We start from the raw sequence: 25,559 nt of genomic DNA on the forward strand, positions 1-25,559 counted from the left end.
AAATAAAATGTTAATTTTCATCACGCAGGTCGTTTTATGTTTCTCGCCGTCGTCCTAACTACCGCTCGGGAGTTGAATATTACTGCGCCAGACAGTAAAACAGCGAAATGAATCTCCACAGTTATCACAAATTATGCAGAAAATTTTGCATATAGTTGGTGTTGTTAGCTCATCTTATTTTCTTATGTTATTAATGTTTTTAAGAAACGTATAAATTATGCTTTGGAAAGGTAGTGGGCCTTTAACTACGTATATAGTCTCTAGAATTAACCAGTAGCCATATTCCGTTATAATTTTACAGCAAATTTGTATGATAATGTGGTCTGTGAGACTAACCACATAAATCAACTGATAACTAGGGCAATGAAAGTCGTGAATATCCGGAATGGGTCCTATGACAGGTTAGAAAATAAAGAGAGATCTAAAAGGAAACCAACTAATGACAACAACAAAACCAAAAGGTCAAATGTCATCCCGTATATCCAGAGGATGTACCGAGGTCATAGCATAAGATTTAACCATGAAACCACTCAAGAATATCCGGAGTACCCAGAACATCCTAAGGATAAAGCAATAGATAGGATGCAAAAACTGCGATGCATCGTATATAGGAGAGATGGGAAGAACTTTGGAGTCCGCCAAGAGGAACACCTGAAAGATGCGAAATCCCAGTCAAGAAAGGCCGATCTGAAAGCCCACCCAGATCAAGAATTCGGTTGTTATAAACCATGCCACACCGAACGTATGACCCATGGAAACCTTTGGTTTTATATATGTATTTCAATAGTCTCCAATGTGTAGTATTATCAATAATATCCCGGAGTAATGTCAGCTATATCGGATGATCCTATGTAACGTTGACATGAAAAAAACCTACAATATCACGAAAATAACCCCCTATAATGTATCTGTCATAATGGCCATCCGTGTTCTGGTAACTATTTTGTAGCCGATATGTGGGGTTTCTGATCCGCTGACACAAAGCTCTATTTTACTAGGGGCAAAATTGCCTTCACCACCGACAGAGGAAGAACTTTACCACCGCTGGTTATGAGGTGAGTTGGCGTCTCTCTGTGATTCAACGAAGGATTTACATACCTTTGGAATCCAGTCACTAGTACTGATTTTATTTATAAGATTTTCTTCAGAAAGGTAGAAAAAAGATGCTTTATAAAAGATTGTGAGAATCGTTCATCCGATTGACATCTTTTGATAAATATTCACGGCTTTGATAAAGAACAGTGAGTTGTCAACACGTTTGGTTTCTACTACATTATTATTGTATTTACATTTCGTTGTTGTTCTCACTTTCCTATTTAAATACTTCCTATTATAATTAATTATTTTTTCTTTTGTATCTTCCCTATATTGTATTTATATATCTGTAAAACAAGACAACATGTGTGATTTGATAATAACCAAAGCGACACTAAGAAAGATCCCTGTAGTACTCCTTTAAATCAGACAAAAATAGAAACCTCTCCACGAGTTTCTACAAAACCGGAAGCTCTATCCAGCTGATAGCATATTTTGGTTTGAATTTTCAGAGAATGACTTTGTTGTATAGAATATCTGTACGGTGACCATTTCAAGGTTTCTAGAGGTATACCACTAAGCACATTGCATGTACAACAGTCCGGCGTATGTATCCTTGTGCAGATGAAAAAGGTGAGTGTTTATCTTATACGTTTTCTGTTGTACGTGTATATTGTCCTATTTTTAATGAAGAAATATTTAGCATGTATTCATTTCTACCAACCTAGATATTTGATGCATAATTTTTATTGTTGATAGACCGGTGCTACTTATATCTCACTGGACACCATTAATTATAGTTGCTTGGAAACATATATTGAACACATATACGTGTATGTAAACAGATGGAACTTTAACCATATGATTATTTCTTGAAGAACTGGCGATGGAATAATGTTGAAGCCTTTATTATCATAGAAAATTCGGCAACGTTTGTAATACTTTCACGAACAAAAGGTTCTATTGAAAAGGCTACCGTGTATCTATAATCGAATTGTCCTGTTGTTGATATGCGTCTCCATAACGAATACATTTTCCCGTTAGTTTGAAGTTTGTAGTAACTTCAAAATGCAACTTTTCTCGATGTACTCTGGTATGCCGATGCTTGAAGTCCGCTATTCGACAGTATGGTTCGGTGTAGTAACACTATAAACCGGGCATTGTTTCCACATCCGTAGCGTTAGGGAGGTTTGCTGAATTATTTGAACTGATTGATGTGATCTTAAACCATGTAAACAAAACTTTACCATTATAATTTCCGATTTCATTTATAAAACTATGTTGCATACACGATTTTATTACCTGTACACAAAGAATCATTATTGTTTACATTGTTTACATACACTGGTTTAAGGAATTAAAAAAAAGGTAACAAAATATTGTTATATGTATTTTATTATACATGTTTCTTTAGTATATACATGTACTCTAGGTTTAATAGTTTGGATTACAATTAAATGATGCTTAAGTCACTCTATACTTATAACACGATATATTTACTAGAGTAGACAATTATATGTACATTACAAACAATCTGAGGTTAATTAAGGTATGCAATTCTACATCTAATTTTAAGTCATCAGTTTGTGTTTCGATGTGCTAACTATAAATACTGATACAGTACAAAGTACTACATAGGTATTCTGAGGTTAATGCGAGGTTAACAATTAATTTTTAGATTAATACGAGGTCTACAAGTAATACAATACAAACCATAGCTACTGTTGTAGCGGAAAAGATATCACCTTCTGACTGACTTTTCCGCTACTGCAAGGTCCCTCTATAAAGGTGTGGGAAACCAAATCAGGCACGACCGACCATCGATTATGTCTTGTCAAAAATTATTCCGATCAAACACGGCTTTGACACATACCTGGATGTTAGTAGGGGATGTTATTCTAGCTGTAGACGTCGAGTTTTTAACTTTATCACCATTATTTAATCAGATACATGCATTTGAATCCAATGTTGTCAATTTCTCGGCTAAAATCGAGCGACATTTTGTAAACTACCGCCGCGCATGCGCCAACCTCCGAGAACATTACTTGTGAGGCCCATTGGGGGTCACGCATAAATGATTCAAATGAAAGGAGTAGGTCTAAAAATTCGGGTATTTTGGCGATGTATTCATTGATCAGGAGTTGGACTATCATTTTTAAAATGAAATCAAATAGTAAAATCACTGAAATGAATACCCAATATTTAAGTTTCTTTAAGCATTCTGAGAAATGAAATTGGTAGTAAGAAATTCATATAAAATTAACAAACAAATATATATAGGCCTATATAATATAAATAAACTATTAAAATGATTTGTATCGTATTTCTTTTCATAGTTAATGATATATTTCTTAATTAAATGACTCTTATCTTGTCTGTTTCCAATACATGTATGTCTTGACATATTTTCCATGATTTTTTTTTTTTTTTTTTTTTTTGCATATATTTATAAATTGTAGATCGCATGGGTAATACAATTTTTACTTTGACATTATCGTTTAGGAATGGAAATTTGTGGAAATATTCTTATAAATTCTAGCATCAGAAACTATTCCTGATTATCTCTGTTCTCATATTTTTTTATAATTCATAAATGAATATGTCAGCTATAATTATGATACTTATAATCAATATCAATAAAATTTCAGACACGTACATTTCTTCCGTCGATACACAAGCCACATTTTATATTTGCATTTCCAAATAACTTAACCATGTTAATATGTGTTGATGAAGAAAACATCAAGAATATCTTCCATTTCCAATTATCTTAATCAATCAGAATTTATTTTTTGACACCCAAGAAAATCACCTACAATTCAAATCAAGATTAAACTTTATAATTAGCTTGGTTTATTATGTTTAATGTTGTTAGGCTTACATGTACATATAAACAAACTACAGAAAAATCCTGCAGTTGAGTTATGAAAAAAAAATGGAAACACATGTATGCACTTTCCAAATAAAAATAAATTCAATAAGTTTGACATAAATGATAATAATTAATCATTCTAAAAATAAAAACAATTAGAAATAAAACTTTCCAAAAAATACAGATGCTGATGATGAATTGAATTTTTTTTAAAACAAATTATGATTTTTTTTTATTTTGTTGTAATCATTTTTTTCACATTTTTTTTAACTTAAAGAATGAAATAAAAAAAAATCTTTTCCTCTTTGTCACCTAACATCCCCTACTAACATCCAGGTATGTGTCAAAGCCGTGTTTGATCGGAATAATTTTTGACAAGACATAATCGATGGTCGGTCGTGCCTGATTTGGTTTCCCACACCTTTATAGAGGGACCTTGCAGTAGCGGAAAAGTCAGTCAGAAGGTGATATCTTTTCCGCTACAACAGTAGCTATACAAACCAGTACATAGATATTCTGAGGTTAATATGGGGTCGATAAGTAATACAGTACAAAATAGTACATAGATATTCTGAGGTTAATATGGGGTCGATAAGTAATACAGTACAATGTAGTACATAGATATTCTGAGGTTAATATGGGGTTGATGAGTAATACAGTACAAAGTAGTACATAGATATTCTGAGGTTAATATGGGGTCGATAAGTAATACAGTACAAAGTAGTACATAGATATTCTGAGGTTAATATGGGGTCGATAAGTAATACAGTACAAAGTAGTACATAGATATTCTGAGGTTAATATGGGGTCGATAAGTAATACAGTACAAAGTAGTACATAGATATTCTGAGGTTAATATGGGGTCGATAAGTACAGTACAAGTAAACATAGATATTCTGAGGTAATAGGGGTCGATAAGTATCAGTACAATATACATAGATATTCTGAGGTTAATATGGGGTCGATAAGTAATACAGTACAAAGTAGTACATAGATATTCTGAGGTTAATATGGGGTCGATAAGTAATACAGTACAAATAGTACATAGATATTCTGAGGTTAATATGGGGTCGATAAGTAATACAGTACAAAGTAGTACATAGATATTCTGAGGTTAATATGGGGTCGATAAGTAATACAGTACAAAGTAGTACATAGATATTCTGAGGTTAATATGGGGTCGATAAGTAATACAGTACAAAGTAGTACATAGATATTCTGAGGTTAATATGGGGTCGATAAGTAATACAGTACAAGTAGTACATAGATATTCTGAGGTTAATATGGGGTCGATAAGTAATACAGTACAAAGTAGTACATAGATATTCTGAGGTTAATATGGGGTCGATAAGTAATACAGTACAAAGTAGTACATAGATATTCTGAGGTTAATATGGGGTCGATAAGTAATACAGTACAAAGTAGTACATAGATATTCTGAGGTTAATATGGGGTCGATAAGTAATACAGTACAAAGTAGTACATAGATATTCTGAGGTTAATATGGGGTCGATAAGTAATACAGTACAAAGTAGTACATAGATATTCTGAGGTTAATATGGGGTCGATAAGTAATACAGTACAAAGTAGTACATAGATATTCTGAGGTTAATATGGGGTCGATAAGTAATACAGTACAAAGTAGTACATAGATATTCTGAGGTTAATATGGGGTCGATAAGTAATACAGTACAAAGTAGTACATAGATATTCTGAGGTTAATATGGGGTCGATAAGTAATACAGTACAAAGTAGTACATAGATATTCTGAGGTTAATATGGGGTCGATAAGTAATACAGTACAAAGTAGTACATAGATATTCTGAGGTTAATATGGGGTCGATAAGTAATACAGTACAATAGTACATGATATCGAGTTAATTGGGGTCGATAAGTAATACAGTACAAAGTAGTACATAGATATTCTGAGGTTATATGGGGTCGATAAGTAATACAGTACAAGTAGTACATAGATATTCTGAGGTTAATATGGGGTCGATAAGTAATACAGTACAAGTAGTACATAGATATTCTGAGGTTAATATGGGGTCGATAAGAATTACATAGTCGAATAGGGATAAGTAACAGTACAAAGTAGTACATAGATATTCTGAGGTTAATATGGGGTCGATAAGTAATACAATACAAAGTAGTACATAGATATTCTGAGGTTAATATGGGGTCGATAAGTAATACAGTACAAAGTAGAATATATATATTCTGGGGTTAAAATGTAGCCGATAAGTAATACAGCACAAAGTAGAACATAGATAAGTAATACAGTACATAGGTATTCTGGGGTTAATATGGGGTCGATAAGTAATACAGTACAAAGTAGTACATAGATATTCTGAGGTTAATATGGGGTCGATAAGTAATACAATACAAAGTAGTACATAGATATTCTGAGGTTAATATGGGGTCGATAAGTAATACAGTACAAAGTAGAATATATATATTCTGGGGTTAAAATGTAGCCGATAAGTAATACAGCACAAAGTAGAACATAGATAAGTAATACAGTACATAGGTATTCTGGGGTTAATATGGGGTCGATAAGTAATACAGTACAAAGTAGTACATAGATATTCTGAGGTTAATATGGGGTCGATAAGTAATACAATACAAAGTAGTACATAGATATTCTGAGGTTAATATGGGGTCGATAAGTAATACAGTACAAAGTAGAATATATATATTCTGGGGTTAAAATGTAGCCGATAAGTAATACAGCACAAAGTAGAACATAGATAAGTAATACAGTACATAGAATATATATATTCTGGGGTTAAAATGTAGCCGATAAGTAATACAGCACAAAGTAGAACATAGATAAGTAATACAGTACATAGGTATTCTGGGGTTAATATGGGGTCGATAATATTGCATTTGAAGTCTATGGCAAAGTCTTGTTGCCTTTTTCTTGGAGCAATGTGTATTCAGAATGCAAACAAATTATGCATGAAAAAGATACACAATTGTAATACATCGTATTTTATAAGAACTCTAATATCTTTATTCATAGATAGTTTTATATGTTTTTTATATCGTTGATATTTATTGTTTTCTTTTATAAATCATCTCATGCGGTGTATAAGATACATGTATATTATCTAAAAAAAAACTATAACAATTTTTTATCTAATAAAAGGTAAGAATATTTTAAAAAATGTGAAATATTATATAAATAAAAGATATTAGATATCATATATATATAAGCAATTGTCTTGTGTAAGTTGACTGTATAAATGGCAACTTGGCTTGCCATAATGTTAAAACAATCGGCCGTTTGTTAGCATGGGGAAGACAATGGAATCTGACCTAGTATACAGATAACTAATGTGAGTTTATTTACTTGGAGTACATGTAATACTAACACAATTATTATTATACAAGTTCTATATATTGTTTTAGATATTAATACACAATCGCTACACTATTTGGCGAAGCAATGAAATAAGCGAAGATTCTTGTCAAGTAAACCAACGAGCTACTTATGACGTAGTCCACATAATAATATGACGTAATTACGTACACTTACTAAGGTTATTGTGACCTTGTCTGCAACGAATTAATAAAGAATGTTACAAAGCTAAATATATTGCATGCATGAATGGATCTATTCTAAATTAAAGTATAGTTACATAAGAAAAACTACACTACTTATATACATTATCACTTATGACGTAGAACACTCATCAGAAAGGATTATTTTAACCAGTAATATATATATATTTTGAAAGGATTTACTACTACATACACAATTACACACTGCCATCTTAACTCTCGTATTTTCTTTATGCATGTATACACTAGTTCTATCATCATGTTCCAATCGCAACATCTCGGAAAAATTTCCGGCAAACTTCGGAAATTAAACACCGCTGATTGGAGGAAATTTCTCCGATATGTTCAGATTATGTTACATCCTCCTCATTAATATGTCTAATATACCGAAAATACAGGGACACAACAACGATACATCTCTATATACACTTAAATCTTAAACAAACGTAAATAATACTGTTTACTACAAAATACTGTTATATAGTTCTAAAACTAACAAAAATCTCATTACAAATGTATATACATATATTTAAGGATTAACTTGAATAGATTTTTTATGTTATGGAGATATAACACAAAAATCTGAGTGTACTCTAAATAAACCGTGAAGCGGTTTATGATGAGAGTACACTCAGATTTTTGTGTTATATCTCCATAACATAAAAAATCTATTCAAATTAATCCTTATAATTCAATTTACTAAAGATAATCTCTTCAACATTTAAAATTCATTTTGGGACTCTTTTGTCTATGAAATTATTACGCCGTCATCTCAGCCAATCAGAAGCGACGTTACAAACGGCGACGCCATTTTTTCCTTTATGGGCTGATAAAGTAAATTTTTAAGCCAATGGAAATGCTCGTAACAAGCAACATTGAATTATATATATATCAGACTTTGTCAATCATCAATTGTAGTTAACATCGGCACTTAAAGAAATTCAGCTTAATCGAGAAGAAATAAATTCTAGTATAGATATCTGTAAAGTGTCATTCCTTCGTTTAGACATCAAACATCAGGAAAGAGCTAAAATAATACTGAAAACTTGATTACACGTGTTGTATAATGCTTTTTGTAATACTTCAGGTCGATTCTTTATTTTTAAGGATTTAGTACTTAAAGAAATTTCTGTAACCCTTGGGTTGTCATCAAACTAAAATATCATAATTAAGCTTTAGCGTAGATTTGATCGGCTATCTGGGGTGCCACTTGGGTAGGATCGAAAATGTTGAGGTTGATGTCTGTCTGGTAAGTCTGAGGAACTGTCCCTATGGTAAAGGTTACATTCAGTGGTGAAGAATTCAGGATCTGTTCCGAGATTCTAGAGTAATCCAAATTATCGTTGTCGTAAGTTACCTGAAATGATTAGGAAAACATGTGTTTGTTATGTTTGTTAAATATTTAAATAATTTACTCATAAAAGCTACTTGTTCACTATACACAATTAGCGTAATCCCAAACTTCTAGTGCCAAAAGCGTTTAAATATTGTAACCTTAAATATGGAAAAATACTGTTTACTGTTAAGCGATCAAAAGACTTTTTTGACTTATGTATCAAGTCTTTGCTTCGTCGATATTCCAACTCCTGTTCTTAGACTGTAGACTCAGAAAGCCGTCCACATGCTTTCGAACATCTCTTTGTCTCGCTCTGTCTCAGAGTGTTGATTTTGTTATCTTGTTTTAAGAAAGTGTTTACTAACCTTGCTCAGTATGGGGTTAGTGAAAACGTTTACGAAAGTGTTGTTTACTAACCTTGCTCAGTATGGGTTAGTGAGAACGTTTAAGAAAGTGTTGTTTACTAACCTTGCTCAATATGGAGTTAGTGAAAACATTTACGAAAGTGTTGTTTACTAACCTTGCTCAGTATGGGGTTAGTGAGAACGTTTAAGAAAGCTTTGTTTACTAACCTTGCTCAATATGGAGTTAGTGAAAACGTTTACGAAAGTGTTGTTTACTAACCTTGCTCAGTATGGGGTTAGTGAGAACATTTAAGAAAGTGTTGTTTACTTACCTTGCTCAGTATGGGTTAGTGAGAACGTTTAAGAAAGCTTTGTTTACTAACCTTGCTCAATATGGAGTTAGTGAAAACGTTTACGAAAGTGTTGTTTACTAACCTTGCTCAGTATGGGGTTAGTGAGAACATTTAAGAAAGTGTTGTTTACTAACCTTGCTCAGTATGGGGTTAGTGAGAACATTTAAGAAAGTGTTGTTTACTTACCTTGCTCAGTATGGGGTTAGTGAGAACGTCTAAGAAAGTGTTGTTTAATTACCTTGCTCAGTATGGGGTTAGTGAGAACGTCTAAGAAAGTGCTGTTTATTTACCTTGCTCAGTATGGGGTTAGTGAGAACGTCTAAAAAAGTGTTGTTTAATTACCTTGCTCAGTATGGGGTTAGTGAGAACGTCTAAGAAAGTGTTGTTTAATTACCTTGCTCAGTATGGGGTTAGTGAGAACGTCTAAAAAAGTGTTGTTTACTAACCTTGCTCAGTATGGGGTTAGTGAGAACATTTAAGAAAGTGTTGTTTACTTACCTTGCTCAGTATGGGGTTAGTGAGAACGTCTAAGAAAGTGTTGTTTAATTACCTTGCTCAGTATGGGGTTAGTGAGAACGTCTAAGAAAGTGCTGTTTATTTACCTTGCTCAGTATGGGGTTAGTGAGAACGTCTAAAAAAGTGTTGTTTACTTACCTTGCTCAGTATGGGGTTAGTGAGAACGTCTAAAAAAGTGTTGTTTACTTACCTTGCTCAGTATGGTGTTAGTGAGAACGTCTAAGAAAGTTTTGTTTACTTACCTTGCTCAGAATTGAGTTTGTGAGAACCTTTGACCACTCGTATATCCTAGTCAATCTGTTCAGCTCCTCTACTATCTGCTGTTGTTGTGTGGTAAACGTAGCCCCACAAACTGGAAACAGGCAACCCGAATTCATTACAAGCATTGCTAAGGCTTTATTTAAGTTGAACGCGATATGAAAATATTTTATTTGCAATATTAAGTTAAAATAAAAAAGGAACGCCGTGTGATTTCAGTAATGATTTCTACAGGTGGGTTACACTTTAAAATACTGCAACTTAACTTATTATCGCGGCCACTCAACTTCGCGTTTTTATTTCTAGTGACATTTTTAACAATGATTCAATTTCGTGATGTAGACTGAAATAGCTCTGCAGTACCTGTCCTTGAAATATATAATTGCTGCAATTCATTTTCGCAATTTGCAATTGCCTTCGAAATAAACTAAATTTTATTGCACGTAACTTTGTTTACAACAGACAAGTTTGCTGCTATCACAAGGAGACTACACAAATCAGCCTCACCAAACACAATGTTTAAATATACTTGTATGAATAGCTAGTTCTATCGATATTAATATTATAATATATTTTATGATCACTTACCGGCCTGGAATATTTCTGCCTCTGTCTTGATACTAATATCGATGTTATCACAGTCTGGACACGGATTAGCGTGTCGCCTCAGTCTGTCTAATAGGGCTGTAGATCGTCTACGTCTACCGGAGAATAGACCTTTATAAACAGAAATGATTTGCATTAGAACCATGTAGTTAAGTAATAGCTTAATATTTTTCTCCGTTATCTGCAGTAATTTGAGTTTGTAACAATTCTAGAGATATTGACTTTTCTTGGCAGACACTTATTATCTATCAAAATTTAGAAAACCAACTAAATTTACAGTGATTATCAGCTTTACTGTTGGATTTATTGAGTTATTTATATTATAAATCCTGTTATATAAGTTTGTGACAGATTTGTAATTGAAAAAAGCTAAACTCAATATTTGAAAATAAAGGACTCTCTAGAAGTTGTTACATTTATCGAAAAAAATCAAGCATCGTTGTATTATATCTTCTAATTAAAAAAGGGGTATCATTTCGTTGAAACTAATTTAGTTTTGAATTCATGGATATTTTTGGTCCTTGGGCATTGCTATCGAGTCTAAGAAATACGAAACATTAAACAGCTGTATGTTTTATAGATCCTTACAGATTGTGTGTACAACCATACAATGAGTAACATTAGTGTTTTGTTGGTGTGATATGGTAGAACATTTCTCTTACCTCCAATACTATTTCCTAAGTCCGTCAAACCGCCGACAATTTGGGTACCAACATCCGGAAGTGACGACATGACATTCCTTAGACCACTCAAAGCGGAACTTGTACCAGACGAGACAAGATCAGGCAGGTTATTCAGTTTAGAAATAGTAGCAGCTCCAAATTTGGTCACACCATCGACAAAGCCACCTGACGTATCTATAGCACTTGAAATAGCTGAGCCAAGCTCAGAGAACTTTTGTCCAGCAGTGTTTAGCATATTCTTAACTTCCGCCACTGCTTTTTCTGCTTCATTGCCAAGGAAACTTCCAATGTTCTTTAACGTTGAGGTGGTAAGTCTTGCAAATTGTTCACTTTTGCTGCCCATGATGCCACCAAGATTAGCTATGTCTTGACTTGCTCCGTTGAAAAATCCTTCCATAGCAACGACAGGTTTGTTCAGTTCAGACACGGCTCGGCTGAGCAAATCTGAAGCCGGTGCTGTAGCTCCTGAGTTACTGTAAAACACAGGAATACATTAAGATAATGTTCTTTTAGAGAATGTTACAGATAGGATTGGCACCATGACCAAGAAAACAAAACGAGTTCTCTTTTTACCATTTCCCACATTAGATTGTACTTGTCATTGTTTCTTGATATGTGTAATGGTGTCCAATATATTACCACAAGCTCTCCACCCCCATTTGCGAGTTCGTTCGAATCTCATTTGGGGCAGTTGCCAGGAAATGACAACTTGTTGGTGGTTTTTCTCGGGATACTCCGGCTTTTTATCCACTCCACGAATCTGCCTAATCCTTAAGTGACCGTTGTTTTTAGATAGGACGTGGAACAAAAAAAAAAAAATCTAAAACATGTGACCTTTTAATTCCCCTTATTTTGTATAACATATGTTACCGTTAAAACAACTCCTTCTTCCTGGGCGTCTGCTTCTGTTTACATTACACATTTTGTTATGATTCTTTACACAAATCTGTATTTTTGTTTATTCACTTTTGTGTAATGGATTTTTGTGTTTGGTTCATTACCGACAATAATATACAATGTAATATCAGTATTAGCTATTCTTCTTTTCTATGTTACAATATAGAGAAAATTGGAAAGTTATCGGACTGGTTATTAGTCATATTACATTTATGATATAAATGATGTTTGTAGTGTAACAGTGGAGGAGAACATGTAGCGGCCTGACCTGGGCTCGAACCCGGGACCTCCGAATACTAGCTGGATACCCTAACGTTTGAGCTACCTGGCCACTGATGATTGACCCAGTCTAACCCCGCTACACTCCTCCATCCTTTCTCAAAGTCTTCACCCTAGAAGACATACAATGTACAAGACCCCTAAGACCCCTATATCATCACCATGGGTATTGAGCTAGGTGCCAATTATGTAACAGGAAAGGAGAACATGTAGCGACCGGACTAGGGCTCGAAGACATGACCTACAAATACTAACTGGATGCTCTACCTATTGAGCAAACTGGTTACCGGAGATCGGCCCAGACCAATTCCGCTACACTCCTCTTTCCTCTTTCAATCGCTATACAGTAGTGTATGACTGACGAGTTTCTTACCTTGCAGCACATGTCTCGCATTTGACGATGGTCTGGTTGATTTTTGTTTCACAATCCAGAATCATGTTTTGCTGTTTTGAAAGTGTTGCATTAACGTTGTTTAGGACTTTGAGAATAATGAGTCCTCTCACTTCGTCTTCGATATCTGTACAAATCCAAAAAGGCATTGAATGAATATCGTTGATTTACATTATCAGAGATAGTAAATTAGTAAATTCATAAAAGATAAAAACAGCCATTATAACTTTATTGATTTATAATATAAGAATCCAGTGTATGCATATTCGTATAATTCTTTCACAGACAATATATCTTTTAAAAATACTGTTTCAGTGACGAAATATGTATACACATCCTTGAATCATCCGTAGACGATAGGCCAGCAATGTATTTTTCTACATTTCATTCAGATGTGTATACCAAAACAGAATATTTGTCCTTTAATTTTGAAATTCAGAGTTTTCTGTTAAACAAAGCGAATCTCGTGATGAAGCTCAGGTCCTTGTGTGTTGAACCTGTATCCATCACTTAGTTTATCGTGTATAAAACTAATTCTTGACTTACCTTGGAGTGTTCTCTCGTTCACGTTCATTATTGTAGCTGCCAGGTGTCCCTGGATACAGCCAATGACAAGGAAGCACACAACTGTGTACATGGTTGTCCTTGTAAAAAGATATATATCTGAAACAAACACATTTAACCATAGAAACCGTGTGACAATGTTTAGAATACATGTTCCATCAGTCAAAACATGTACTGTTCAGGATGCTAGAAAGTTGTCGTTTTCGTTTTGTCATAATATTGCAAAAGAAACCTATACTTTGTAAAATTGGTTCATGGGCAAACATTTGGTGTGGGTTTTGCAATGAAGTCATATCAGTTGTTTACTTAAATGAGTTCGGAATTATTCTATGTGGCACTGAAGAGTAAATCGATGATTCAGTTTTAAAGAACTAACTAAAGTAAAATTTCGAAATCACTTAATAGTTTAATTTAAGATTTCAAACGGAGTTGTTTTCGTTGTGCATTTCGAGTAAAGAAATCAACTATTTAAAAAGTTATTTTAAAAAATCAGATTTGCTGTATATCATTTGTTGATGTAGCGTTTGTGTATCATTTACCTTTACCACATCAAAACAAAAACAGTTCGAAATTATATACAGTCAATTTGCTTTATAAAAGTACATAATTGATAGCAGAATTTACATTTCGGCGAAATGAAAGTTATTATCATGAACAAGCTATGTAGTTTCCGTTACATTGACTACCAATATAGACATGTGTAAAATGATAAAACGGGAATTACCATAGACTTATTATATATATAATCTGTTTTGTATACTTACCGTTCTACTTTGTGATGTGACCTCTACAGCGCTGGTTTACGTGAATGATGCCTTGATGCCGATAAAGACTATATAGGGCTCGGTAGAAACCCTCGAGGGGTTACTAGTCTCGAGAAAGTTTGGAGTAAACATGGTCTTCGTCACCCAGATGGACAAACAATATTTCCATCATAAACGAGAAGTCATATGGACGCGTGTTGTTTGCTGGTCAGCTTGGCCCTTTACTCCAAATATATAGTGTTTAGTTTTATGGGTAATGTCAGTTTTGAAAAAGACACAAAAGAACCAAAATATGCATGATTCAAAAATAGATAATAACCGTTTTAGTGATTTACAGAGACAGGAAAAAGGAAATTTCGGAGATGCTTCTAACTTCTGTATAAAATTAGACTTTAACAGTGAGTATCATAATCATTCCGTCACTTGCGAGGAATGCTTGTCAAAATGATGGAATTAACAAAAATATTGTTCGTATGCATATAAAAGTGTAACATGTGTTTTTAGCTTGATATATCTAAACGGTGTCATGCAACTGTGGGTAATTCTTGAACCCTGTCCGAAAAGCCTACAAGGCTTGCACTACAGGCCAGTTCACAACGGACAAGTCAGTAAAAAGCAGTAGACAGTGGTCAGCACCATTTCACGTCATAGCAAGGACATATTAATGGTCCGCCGGACAATATACCTGTCCAGGAACGGACAAATGCACTATAACGTTAGGTAGTATGTTATTGATGTCATCATGTGTGTTATAGCCGACGTCATGGCGCAGCTAAGTTATTTACTACTACAGCTGTGTACTGGTAGGAAAAACCAAGAAGTCATTTAATTAATACAAAAATTGGCGTGTGGAATTTTCCTCTGACGCTGATAAATATAGTATCGGCTATTTATTTTTTGCAGTACGATTTGTTTAGATTTTATTGATTTCTTTTTTAAACTGTGTGCATTAAATGAAGTATTTATTTATTTTGTGAGTATATTTGTTATGTATTTACTTGTTTTGTGCAGTGTTTACATTTTTGTGATGGGAATTATTTTGTAGACGTTTTTATCTATTTTTGTACATTATTTATTTATTTCAGTCAATATTTGTATATTTATTCGTATATTACAGTACATTTAAAAATAGGCACAAAATTGTCTTTAATACTTAATCTCAAGCACATGATTGAAAATTACAAGTATATCTAATGCTAAGTTTTTAATCATAAAACTTGTATTTAATCAGATATAGCTTCAGCAAATGATGGTCCAATTCTAGAACTTTTTATATTCCGTAGTTATTATATGGCCGTACCACTTACCGACTGTCAATGATGATTTTTTTTATAAATGCATACGGAATTCCACTTGATGTAAAATGATATTTTCAGAATAACTGATTCGGTTGTAGCCTACACTTTTTTCTCATTTAAATGCATTTGGCGAAATACTGTATGTGGTTTAGAGCTACAATGATATTTGAACACTTGGAGTCGCTCAATCAAGACTCTTTTTGAATAGCAGTAATACACATATATCTCTAAGGCTATGGCGGAATCTTGTCTGTTTGACATATGGAAATATAAAATATAAACCGTCTCAAAGTTCACATCAAATATGTGAATGAAATTTTCTAAGAATCACCATGTAAGTAATGTTTGTTAACTTTATCTCAATAAGGCAATGTTTTACATGAAAATATGACCACATTTTATCCACTTTTTCGACATTTACTAGTTTCCCATTATTTTATGATATTCTTGTTACTGTATATTCAGGTAAATAAACAACTTATCAGAAAATGCTTTGGCCTAAATGGGGAAATAGTGCATCACTTTCGTGGAAATCGAGTCCGATTTTAACCAAATTCGGTATAATGCTTTATATCAATAAGATCTCGAATGAGTTCAATAATGGCCATAATCCATCAATATTTGCAAGAGTTATGGGACTTTAAATTCATCAAAACAAATAAATGTGTGGTTTCTGCTCAATAACTTTAGTATTTTTTGTCCAATTTCAACCAAATTTGGTATATTGCTTTATATTAATGCGATCTCGGTGTGGTTTGATGCTGGTCAAAATCCATCAGTATTTGCAAGAGTTATGGGACTTGATAACTTCACCTAATTATTAACAATATTTTCAACTGTAAATAACTATTTTGTGATGCTGTGCAGGCGACACATCCACTTCCGTGGAATTCTTGTTTATGTTTAATATCATATTAGAGCACTGGTTACTTCATTCCTAGCTCCAGTTGCTACATCATACTTATATATATATCGTGTAATTACACTTACTATGCTATGGACGTTGGTTAATTGGCGTCAGTATCTATCATTCATACGACTCTCTGATCTTTTAAGAGTTAATTTCGCACCGTGTTTATTGTATATTTCATATTCCATAAATACACACTGTATATATCTGGTAATTAATAAGTTAATTTTATATTACTGCAGTTATATTCTGGAAAGCATAACGGGACTTTAACCAAGCGAGCTGGATGGGCTTTTGAAAAACAGAAAGGAAAAAAAAACATCTAAGGGTTGTAAATTCGAGGTTGAATCTGGACAGTTCCCTGATGGAGATCAATTTCCCTCCACTAGATACTTTCAGGCCTTAGTGAGGTTGTAAATAAATGGGACACACATAAAATGAAACCGGGTTTTACAGAACCCTACACGTAATTCCTAATATAGATTCATACTATATTTACGCTTTCTCTAGCGTCTTCAGTATGTTGTTCCATATTTATAGCATTATTTACGCAACGATCATCAAAATTAAATATGATAGACATCTGTCTACTGTGTACCAATATCTGATCCATCTGGATTTTGTTCTCGTACGCTACCGAAATTTTAACTATAATAGCATCATCGTATGACATTGTGCCGTTTGGGTGGATAATAATCCTAGCTTCAAAAAACAGCGACGTGATTTTTTTTTCAATAATAATTGCTGGGACAATAATTCAAGTTTCAATTAATAGGAATGAGTTGTCAAATTTATTTCATAGAATGTACAGGATGTACCCATAACTGGTCTATAAGTGACCTGTAGCCTGTTTATATTAAGATTTTGGACCCCTGCCGGTTTATATGTGATCATTTTTTAGACAGTCACTTATAAACCAGTTAGTAATACTGAGCACAGCTCGAAGTGTAAATAATCTTTGCGTGGACAATAATCTTAGTTTCGAAAAAACAGCGATGAGTTGAATTTTTCAGTAATCTTTGCTTGCACATTATTGAATCCCAGATTCAAGAAAAAGTGACGAGATTTTTTTTTCAATAATCCTTTCTTGAACAATAATCCTAGTTTTGATATACAGCAATGAATTGATTTTTTTCCAACAATTTTTGTTTGAACAATTATCATAGTTTTAAGAAACAACGATGGGATTTTTTTCAATAATAATTGCTTGGACAATAATCTAAGTTTCAATAAACAGCATTGAGATGATTTTTTCAATAATATTTGCTTTGACAATAATTCTAGTCCAAGAAACAGCGATGAAATGATTTTTTCAATAATCATTGCTTGGACAATAATCCTTATTTCAAGAAACAGCGATGAGTTGATATTTTCCAATAATCTTTGCTTGGACAATAATCATGGTTTCAAGAAACAGCAATGGGTTGATTTTTTTTCAATGATCATTGTTTTGACAATAGTCCTAGTTTCTAGAAACAGCAATGAGATGATTTTTTTCAACAGTTGTTTTGACAATAATTCTAGTTTCAAGAAACAGCGATGAATTTTTAGGTCACTTTAGACGAAGTGTCATGTGACCTATTCTAATCGCCTTTTGTCCGTTGTCGTCCGTCGTCCGTCGTATGGCGATAAACAATTTACATTTTTGACTTCTACTTCGAAACTACTGAACCAAATTTGTTGAAATTTTGCAGAGTTGGTTTTTTTCAATAATTTTTGCGTGGACAATACTTCTAACTTCAAGAAACAGTATAAACTTTGCTGGGACAATTATCCTAGTTTCAAGAAACAGCGATGAGTGGATTTTTTTCAATAATCTTTGCTTGGACTATAATCCTAGTCCAAGAAACAGCAATGAGTTGATTTTTTCAATAATCTTTGCTTGGACAATAATCATCCTAGTCCAAGAAACAGCGACGAGTAGATTTTTTCAAGTATCTTTGCTTGGACAATAATCTAAGCTTCAAGAAACAGCGATGAGTTGAATCATTTTATATACCCGGATCAACCAAAACACGACATAAGGTGCAACTTTATCATAGAAAATGTTAGGACTTTGTTGGGATATTTACAGATGAAATATCTGATATATAAAGGTAGGCAATAATAGTAAATCTATTTTAAATCGTCATTGCTAATTCTGATGAAACAATAACAAATCTATATTGATAATTCTGAGGGAATATTTAATAGTGATACACGAGAAAATACAAATAAACAAAACAAAGGAAAACAACTTAGGAAAATGAATTCAAAAGCAACATTAATGACTGTAGGGACGTATTCACTGTAGACATTCAGTCCAGATTTTCTAAGCAAGCTCTCCACAGTTTGCCAAAAATTGTACCCGATTGGACTTAAAGTGATGGCACGAACTCATTCCAGATTCTCTTAGCAAGTGCCGCTCCAAAATTTTGGTTAGAGTCGTAGGCTAACTGAAGAGTTACTGATGTCTCCGTATAAGATCTTTGTGTTCCTTCGATGCTATACGTAACTGTAAATGGCCTTACAAAATGCATGTTGTATTGTTTAAGGTAGATCTCATCCTTTTTATTGTAAGACACCTAATATGAAAAAAAAATAATATCAAATTAAAAATAATCAACAGCTGACAATGTATATAGTTTGGCACAATCAAATCTAAAGTAACATTAAGCTTGAACGGGTTAACAAATCTTTGTATTAACGATATAAACTGACTTGGAGCAATTTTTGTATAATAATACACAAAATAGACAATATAAGGATTTCTAGCGAAAAAACCCACCATAAAATAAGTTTTTTGCAACATATTTAATAGCATAAAAAGCGTTTTTCTGTATAGTTCATGGACAAAGTAAAACAATTCAAACCTCCAATTTGCTATTTAGAAAGGGCTGAACATAAACTCCACAACGAGAAAGAAATTGCGTTACTGTAACTTTTGTAAAATATCAGTCGTTTATATTTATACAACAATAAAATATACTGTACATAAACTACACTATTATTGAGTTTTAATGTTTCGCTGATCATAAGACTTTGCAAAATAAAAAGAATGGTTTATTGCCATTTCCTTTTCGTTTTTTCCCTCTCTGTTTCTAACAATATCAAAGTAATTGTAAAAAATATATTTGTGAAATGGCGTTGTAATATCAAGTTATGTGATGAAAAGAATTACTTTGAAATATCCCATGACAAAACGGAACATTGTGAAATAAGTTTTGAAATGCAAGGTTATCATCCTAGAATTTTTTTAGAGCATTTTCAGAGAAAACAGTATACTTATGTTACCTGGGTGACGATAGGTGTTTTTGCTTTGGCCACATTAATGACAGACGTTGTAACGGCGTATTGTTCTATGATTGCGGCTGCCTTGTCACCACAGACTGGATACAATGAAACAAAATAAGCTTATATCATTAAAATTCATAAGTGTGTACTTATTTGCGCTCAGTTTCACTTTCTCCACCAACGTGTATTTTGTGTATCTTTCCGGTCTTGTTAATACAAGTTTTTTAAAAAATTTCGATATAACTTATTACCTTACAGCCGATTTTCTAGCGGGTTGAGATGTTCGCGATTTGAACTTAAGACGTGGAAATCAGATTTAAGCTGTTTAAACTTTTTCGCGAATCTGGCTATCCGGGTATGTAGTATTCAACATTTTCTCGATATTTCGCTTAATACATTTTCGCGATCGTAGCAATGCTCTGCGAAATTGCGAAATTATCATCCACGCGAAAATGATACACAGAAAAATAGAAATAAATACATGCATATCTTTCGAGATCTTATACTTCCAGTAGCTTGAAAATTTTGATATTATGGGTAATGGAAATAAACATAAATACATTAGAATCCGTTTTTAGCAATAAATCATTATCCAGACATATAAAGATATTCACTCAAAAATTTTTTCGCTTATTTTTATGCATACATATTAATACTGATTACACTATCGGCACTTTCCGTAAACAATAATATACCTCGGGAGTAAAAGACGGAGTTTACGGAAAGTGCCGACTGACTTAAGTCACTTCCGGCTTAAACTTACCAGCTCTCCAAATTTCAGTCGCAGAATTTTTTGTGTCATCGACTTTATCACACGAAGGACATTGTGACGCTGCTCTCCTTCGACGACCGAAAAGATCTGAAATGGTACAGTAAAAATATAGCACAGGGGGAATACACTTCTAACATATTAACATTAAACTACAAAACCGACAAAAACACTATCGTTTGCATAGATGTATTCTATATTGATAAATTGTATGGTTCTTTTTATCATATCAATAAATCGCACTTGATTTTCTCCTTGGATGATTTTAAATATGTAATTAAAACAATGCATTTCATCAGCTCGAAATCATATTGCCAAATTGCAACAGTTTACAAAATCTTAATAGACATTTGAACATTTTAGCAGCCATGGTTATGTATTGACGTGGATTAAAGTCAGTGTACCCAAAGGAAAACCACCAACTGCCACACATGGAATTTGAAGCACAGTGAGACTTCGAATTATACATGATGGAAAAATGGCGGACGATTACTCGACCATATCTACATATGTGTTGTATGTCCTTTATAGTGAAATATATTATATACTAGACTGATAATTCCTAAAGTCTTTTAGATAAAAGGAACAAAAATATGAAAATAATATCAATCTAAGTATTTGGAATGTGATTTCTTTTTTACCTTTGAATCCATTTGGTATCGTTTTGGAGAAAAAATTTCCGATGGGTTTTCCAACCTTATCTTTGAAGAACTCGCCTACTTTCTTTCCGGCGTCAGGAATCGTATTCACGAAGAATTTCTTCACCTCTTTTACACCTTGTTTGCCAAGGTGAGGAACCTTCTTAATCAAATTCGGAAATTTCTTCACTAGACCAGTGCGGAGTGCTATTCCAAGTGGCGGTGGCAGTAGGCCTATTACGAATTTGTCAACGGGGAACTTTCCACCACCAGATCCACCGCTTGATTGTTGGTGCCTGTAGAAAGTATAATAAAACCTATCTTAACAACCACCTGCTTAATAACGACCTCCTCTGTATAAAGACCACCAACTCTACATATAAAATCAATTTTAAGGTCCCCATATCGCCATTTTAAAAACAATTTTACCCGTGTACAATGATGTTGGGCGGTATTTATAGTCATGTTTGACAGTATAAAAACCAAAGCCACTGATGTCGGATATAGACTAGGAATGCTAGTGTATTCTGTAATACTTATATATAGATAAATAAAATTACAATGACTTATTGTTAAATAAGTCCCTAGATGTCACAGTGGTGGCAACTCACTGATAATGCAATATTGTTTTTTAGTATCGAATGTGTCAGGTTGCTCTTTTACTAATCAGCTGTATGACGCCTAATCGAGATCTCCGGTTCTGAGCGTAGGCGCACTACATGCACGTACGCGAACGCGTTACATTTTAAAGGTATAAACACATACTCAAATGTACCGTGGTCAATTTTCCTATGCATATTAAAGCATTCCACTAGTGATAAAAGTTGTGAGGAACTACAATAGTACAGGTTTTTACCAAAAAAAAACACACACAAAAAAAAAACGAGGAAAAAAAACCCCAAGTATCTTGTAATCCAATATTATCACAGCTCTTCGATAATTTTATCGATGGCATGTGTATTAATTCTGATACAGCTTCCGATTCCACGTCCTTATACGGTGTACGAAGTGTGTCAACACTAAGGACTGGAGATGTTGTTGATGTGTAGCAATGCGCAGTGCCAAGTGAAACAAAACAGCATTTTTCAAAGTTCTTTGAAACTAGCACTATATATAACGCACTTTAAAAATTGCGTTATTTTTACAAAGTGGATCGTAACGTTAGTATGACTATATAACGAAATTAAATTTGCTATCTCAAAATACATGTAGATTACACAATTGCATTTATGAAAACATCTGGAGTTCGACCGACCAGAATCAACAGACGATTTAAGTTTCAAGTATCAAATGCATGTGCGTAACGTCAAGCTTACAATGGTACAGAGAGTTCTAATCCCATACAAATCTGTCGTCATAAAGATATATAGACATACCTGAAGAACCATAATTGTTTATCATAAATACCTTTTAGCACAAGCAACACACTGATCCAAGGTATCGTTGTACTTTTTCTGACATACAGGCTGTACTTCGGCATAGGCGGCTTCTAGGGCTTCGAATTCCGAACTGAATGCTTCGGCACTGAATTCCGTAAAGATGTATCCGTTGAGTTCGTCCACTTCTGTGTATATGAAAGTGACAAAAAATATAATTGACTGATGTCACATACATCAAAAATCATTCAACTACTATCATGTTTTGGATGCATTAAATGTGTCGTTATGCTTTTTCAATAAATGAAAAACTTGATTATGTTGATGTAACAAAAAAATACAAATAAATAATGAAGTAAACTTCATTTTTCGAATGCAATTCATGTCCTTTCCCAGCCATCGTACATTATCGAGTCGACGCTTCTTAAAATCGCGTATAAATGTCAAATTAACACAAAAACAATATGAAATAATTTACTTTGTTTTTGGTGAATGCGCAATCAGTACTTCATTCCATATAGGACATAGTGGTACGAAATGTTTTTGGGATGCAATTAATTATTTTTAATATTCTTATCTTGGAGTTAAACTAGGAGCTCAAACTTTTCAATAGTTGTTATGGTGTAAAGTAAGTAACTTTTGTAACTGAAGGAAAATTCTAAAACGTCTGCTCCTGTTTTGATAGACAAAAATATCATTTGTCAGCGGTGGAGCATCTTTAATATTATTAGACTTTCCACTGTCATCGTCCGATATTGGTATTAGAATTGTAACTTTTGTGATTATTAAACTTCAAAAATGTACTTATCAATGGTTTCTCCTGAAATGCATGAATAAGCATTTGATCGGTTCTACTTCTTGATTAACCATATCCGCTAAAAGAAGTGTTTTGATTGGTTCATTATTTAAACTCGTGTTTCCTTGATTAACCATATCCGCTTAAACAAGAGTTTTGATTGGTTCATCATTTAAAAACATGTCTTCTTGATTAACCATATCCGCTAAAACAAGTGTTTTGATTGGTTCATCATTTAAAAGCATGTCTTCTTGATTAACCATATCCGCTAAAACAAGTGTTTTGAATGGTTCATCATTTAAACTCATTTGGGTATATAATCCGATCATGAAAGCAACTTGATTGGCTTATTGTTAACGTCTTACAGCATTGTGATTTGTTTACGGATTCAAGTTAAAAAATACAAAAAAAATGTTATTCACGATGATATTTTAAAAAATCCACCTTGTACTTAAAGTTTAAGTTGCCATTTAGCTATTTGTCAAAATACTTTTTTTCTTGGAGAATGTTGTTATCCAGAGTATATTCGTTATATTTCCACCTTGAAATAGCGGCCGATGATATCAAAATCCTCACCGACCTATTCCGCTTTCATATGTGATGATCATTTATGTTTTACATACAGTTCTAGATTAATTCAAAGTTGTTTTTGCTTACTTTTTAAAAACTCATATCTATTTAACATTTTTACAGTGCTAAAGGTTAATGTAAAAATAAATACTTCTGCAGATATAATTTCATTTAAACTTACATAAAGCGTAAAGGCTTTTAAGAACTTTTACAAAGCAAAATACATTTTTTTCTGTGCTTTTGAATGATTTTCTCACCAATCCTTATAACAAAAAATAGCATGTCAAAATTATCATTCAGTTATGGCACATATACCATTAATGCAATATAATGAAACATGAGATTAATATGCACAATTTGACAACAACTACAATTTAAGAGCACTTACTCGCTTGGTTTGTGACCGCCGTTGATAGCCCCACGTTGAGCAGGAACAGGTAGAGAAAACCTTGTAGAATCATTTTGTCTTCTGTTTCCAGTCTGATCCGGATGTCTGTGGTGTTTGAACCATCCGACTTCACTTTTATAGCCTTTTGTTCAAAATAGGCTAGGTATCTAATTTTCTCAACCCACGTCAATCACGGACAGATTCATAGAACAAAACCACGTGACCAGAACAATTCTAGGAAGAAAAATGATACGCGCGTCATTCATAATTAATCTTTTACGTACCTTTTTGTTTTTCTAGTTCAAACCAGAATCGGTAACACGTGTTAATGATATATACGATTAATTAAATGTTATTACATTTTCGGCTTCCAAATCAACAATTCTGTGAAACATAATATTGTCAAGGCTTCAGTTCTGAGAAAATACGTGGCTTGCATTTACATATACTTCCCATTAAACATACACACTGTCACTTGAATGCCAATTAGTCTTGTAGTTTATATTAAATTGTATGCATATGTGTTTTTAAAAATATTTATGCACTTCTTTCCTATTTGAGGCTAGTTACGAATGTCTGTGGGTGCAGTTTCACATTTCATAGTTGTTTATACATAAATGATATATCTTTCCCAGATTGTTGAATTCCCTATAGAAAGCGTTATATAATAATAAATATGTAATACTAGTACATATAGTAAAGTCTCAACCGGAATGATACATTTTGTGTGTAGTGTAAATATAAATCTATCCTGATGTGTGAATTCCCTTAACCACCTCATCGTTTTGGTACATTTTTTGATATATCCGAAAAAATGTCCTTTTACCAAGCCGTCGAAGTGTGATCCCTTGTATCAGATTATGTCAAAACACTCCTTGTGACAGTTTCAAAAGAATCCACGTTCTCTTGGTGCTTTGACTACCTAAAGTGACGAAGCGCCTCATCATTTGGTCGTGTATTCTCGATACGCAATGGGTTACTATCACTGACGTTATATCCATCTCTGGACTATCTCATTGTAAAACTGGAGGCAGTTCAGGAGGAAAAAAACTGACCAAATTCCTTTTCTTATGATT

At 33.4% G+C, this 25,559-nt stretch overlaps 2 protein-coding genes across 3 annotated transcripts; both read right to left on the minus strand.

The window, feature by feature from the left end:
* Positions 1-7,234: 7,234 nt before the first annotated feature.
* On the minus strand, positions 7,235-14,499 carry LOC138323607 (uncharacterized). 2 transcript variants are annotated; one of them, XM_069268326.1, is made up of 7 exons: positions 14,466-14,499; positions 13,684-13,800; positions 13,120-13,264; positions 11,550-12,043; positions 10,870-10,998; positions 10,266-10,375; positions 7,235-8,831 (listed from the first exon to the last, which is right to left on the minus strand). In XM_069268326.1, exons 2-7 carry the CDS (start codon positions 13,772-13,774, stop codon positions 8,643-8,645), a joined length of 1,158 nt encoding a protein of 385 aa, XP_069124427.1. In that variant the 5' UTR covers positions 13,775-13,800; positions 14,466-14,499; the 3' UTR covers positions 7,235-8,642. The 2 variants fall into 2 exon arrangements, with proteins under 2 accessions (XP_069124427.1, XP_069124428.1); XM_069268327.1 differs by lacking the exon at positions 14,466-14,499 and having other exon boundaries at positions 13,684-14,234.
* A 4,339-nt stretch (positions 14,500-18,838) lies between these two features.
* LOC138323608 (uncharacterized) lies at positions 18,839-24,678 on the minus strand. Its single transcript, XM_069268328.1, has 6 exons — positions 24,484-24,678; positions 22,761-22,917; positions 21,357-21,649; positions 20,710-20,805; positions 19,947-20,041; positions 18,839-19,237 (listed from the first exon to the last, which is right to left on the minus strand). Exons 1-6 carry the CDS (start codon positions 24,554-24,556, stop codon positions 19,031-19,033), a joined length of 921 nt encoding a protein of 306 aa, XP_069124429.1. The 5' UTR covers positions 24,557-24,678; the 3' UTR covers positions 18,839-19,030.
* Between the last annotated feature and the right edge of the window lie 881 nt (positions 24,679-25,559).

The sequence above is a fragment of the Argopecten irradians genome, chromosome 5 (genome assembly GCF_041381155.1).
Source record: "Argopecten irradians isolate NY chromosome 5, Ai_NY, whole genome shotgun sequence".
Taxonomy (NCBI): Eukaryota; Metazoa; Mollusca; class Bivalvia; order Pectinida; family Pectinidae; genus Argopecten; species Argopecten irradians.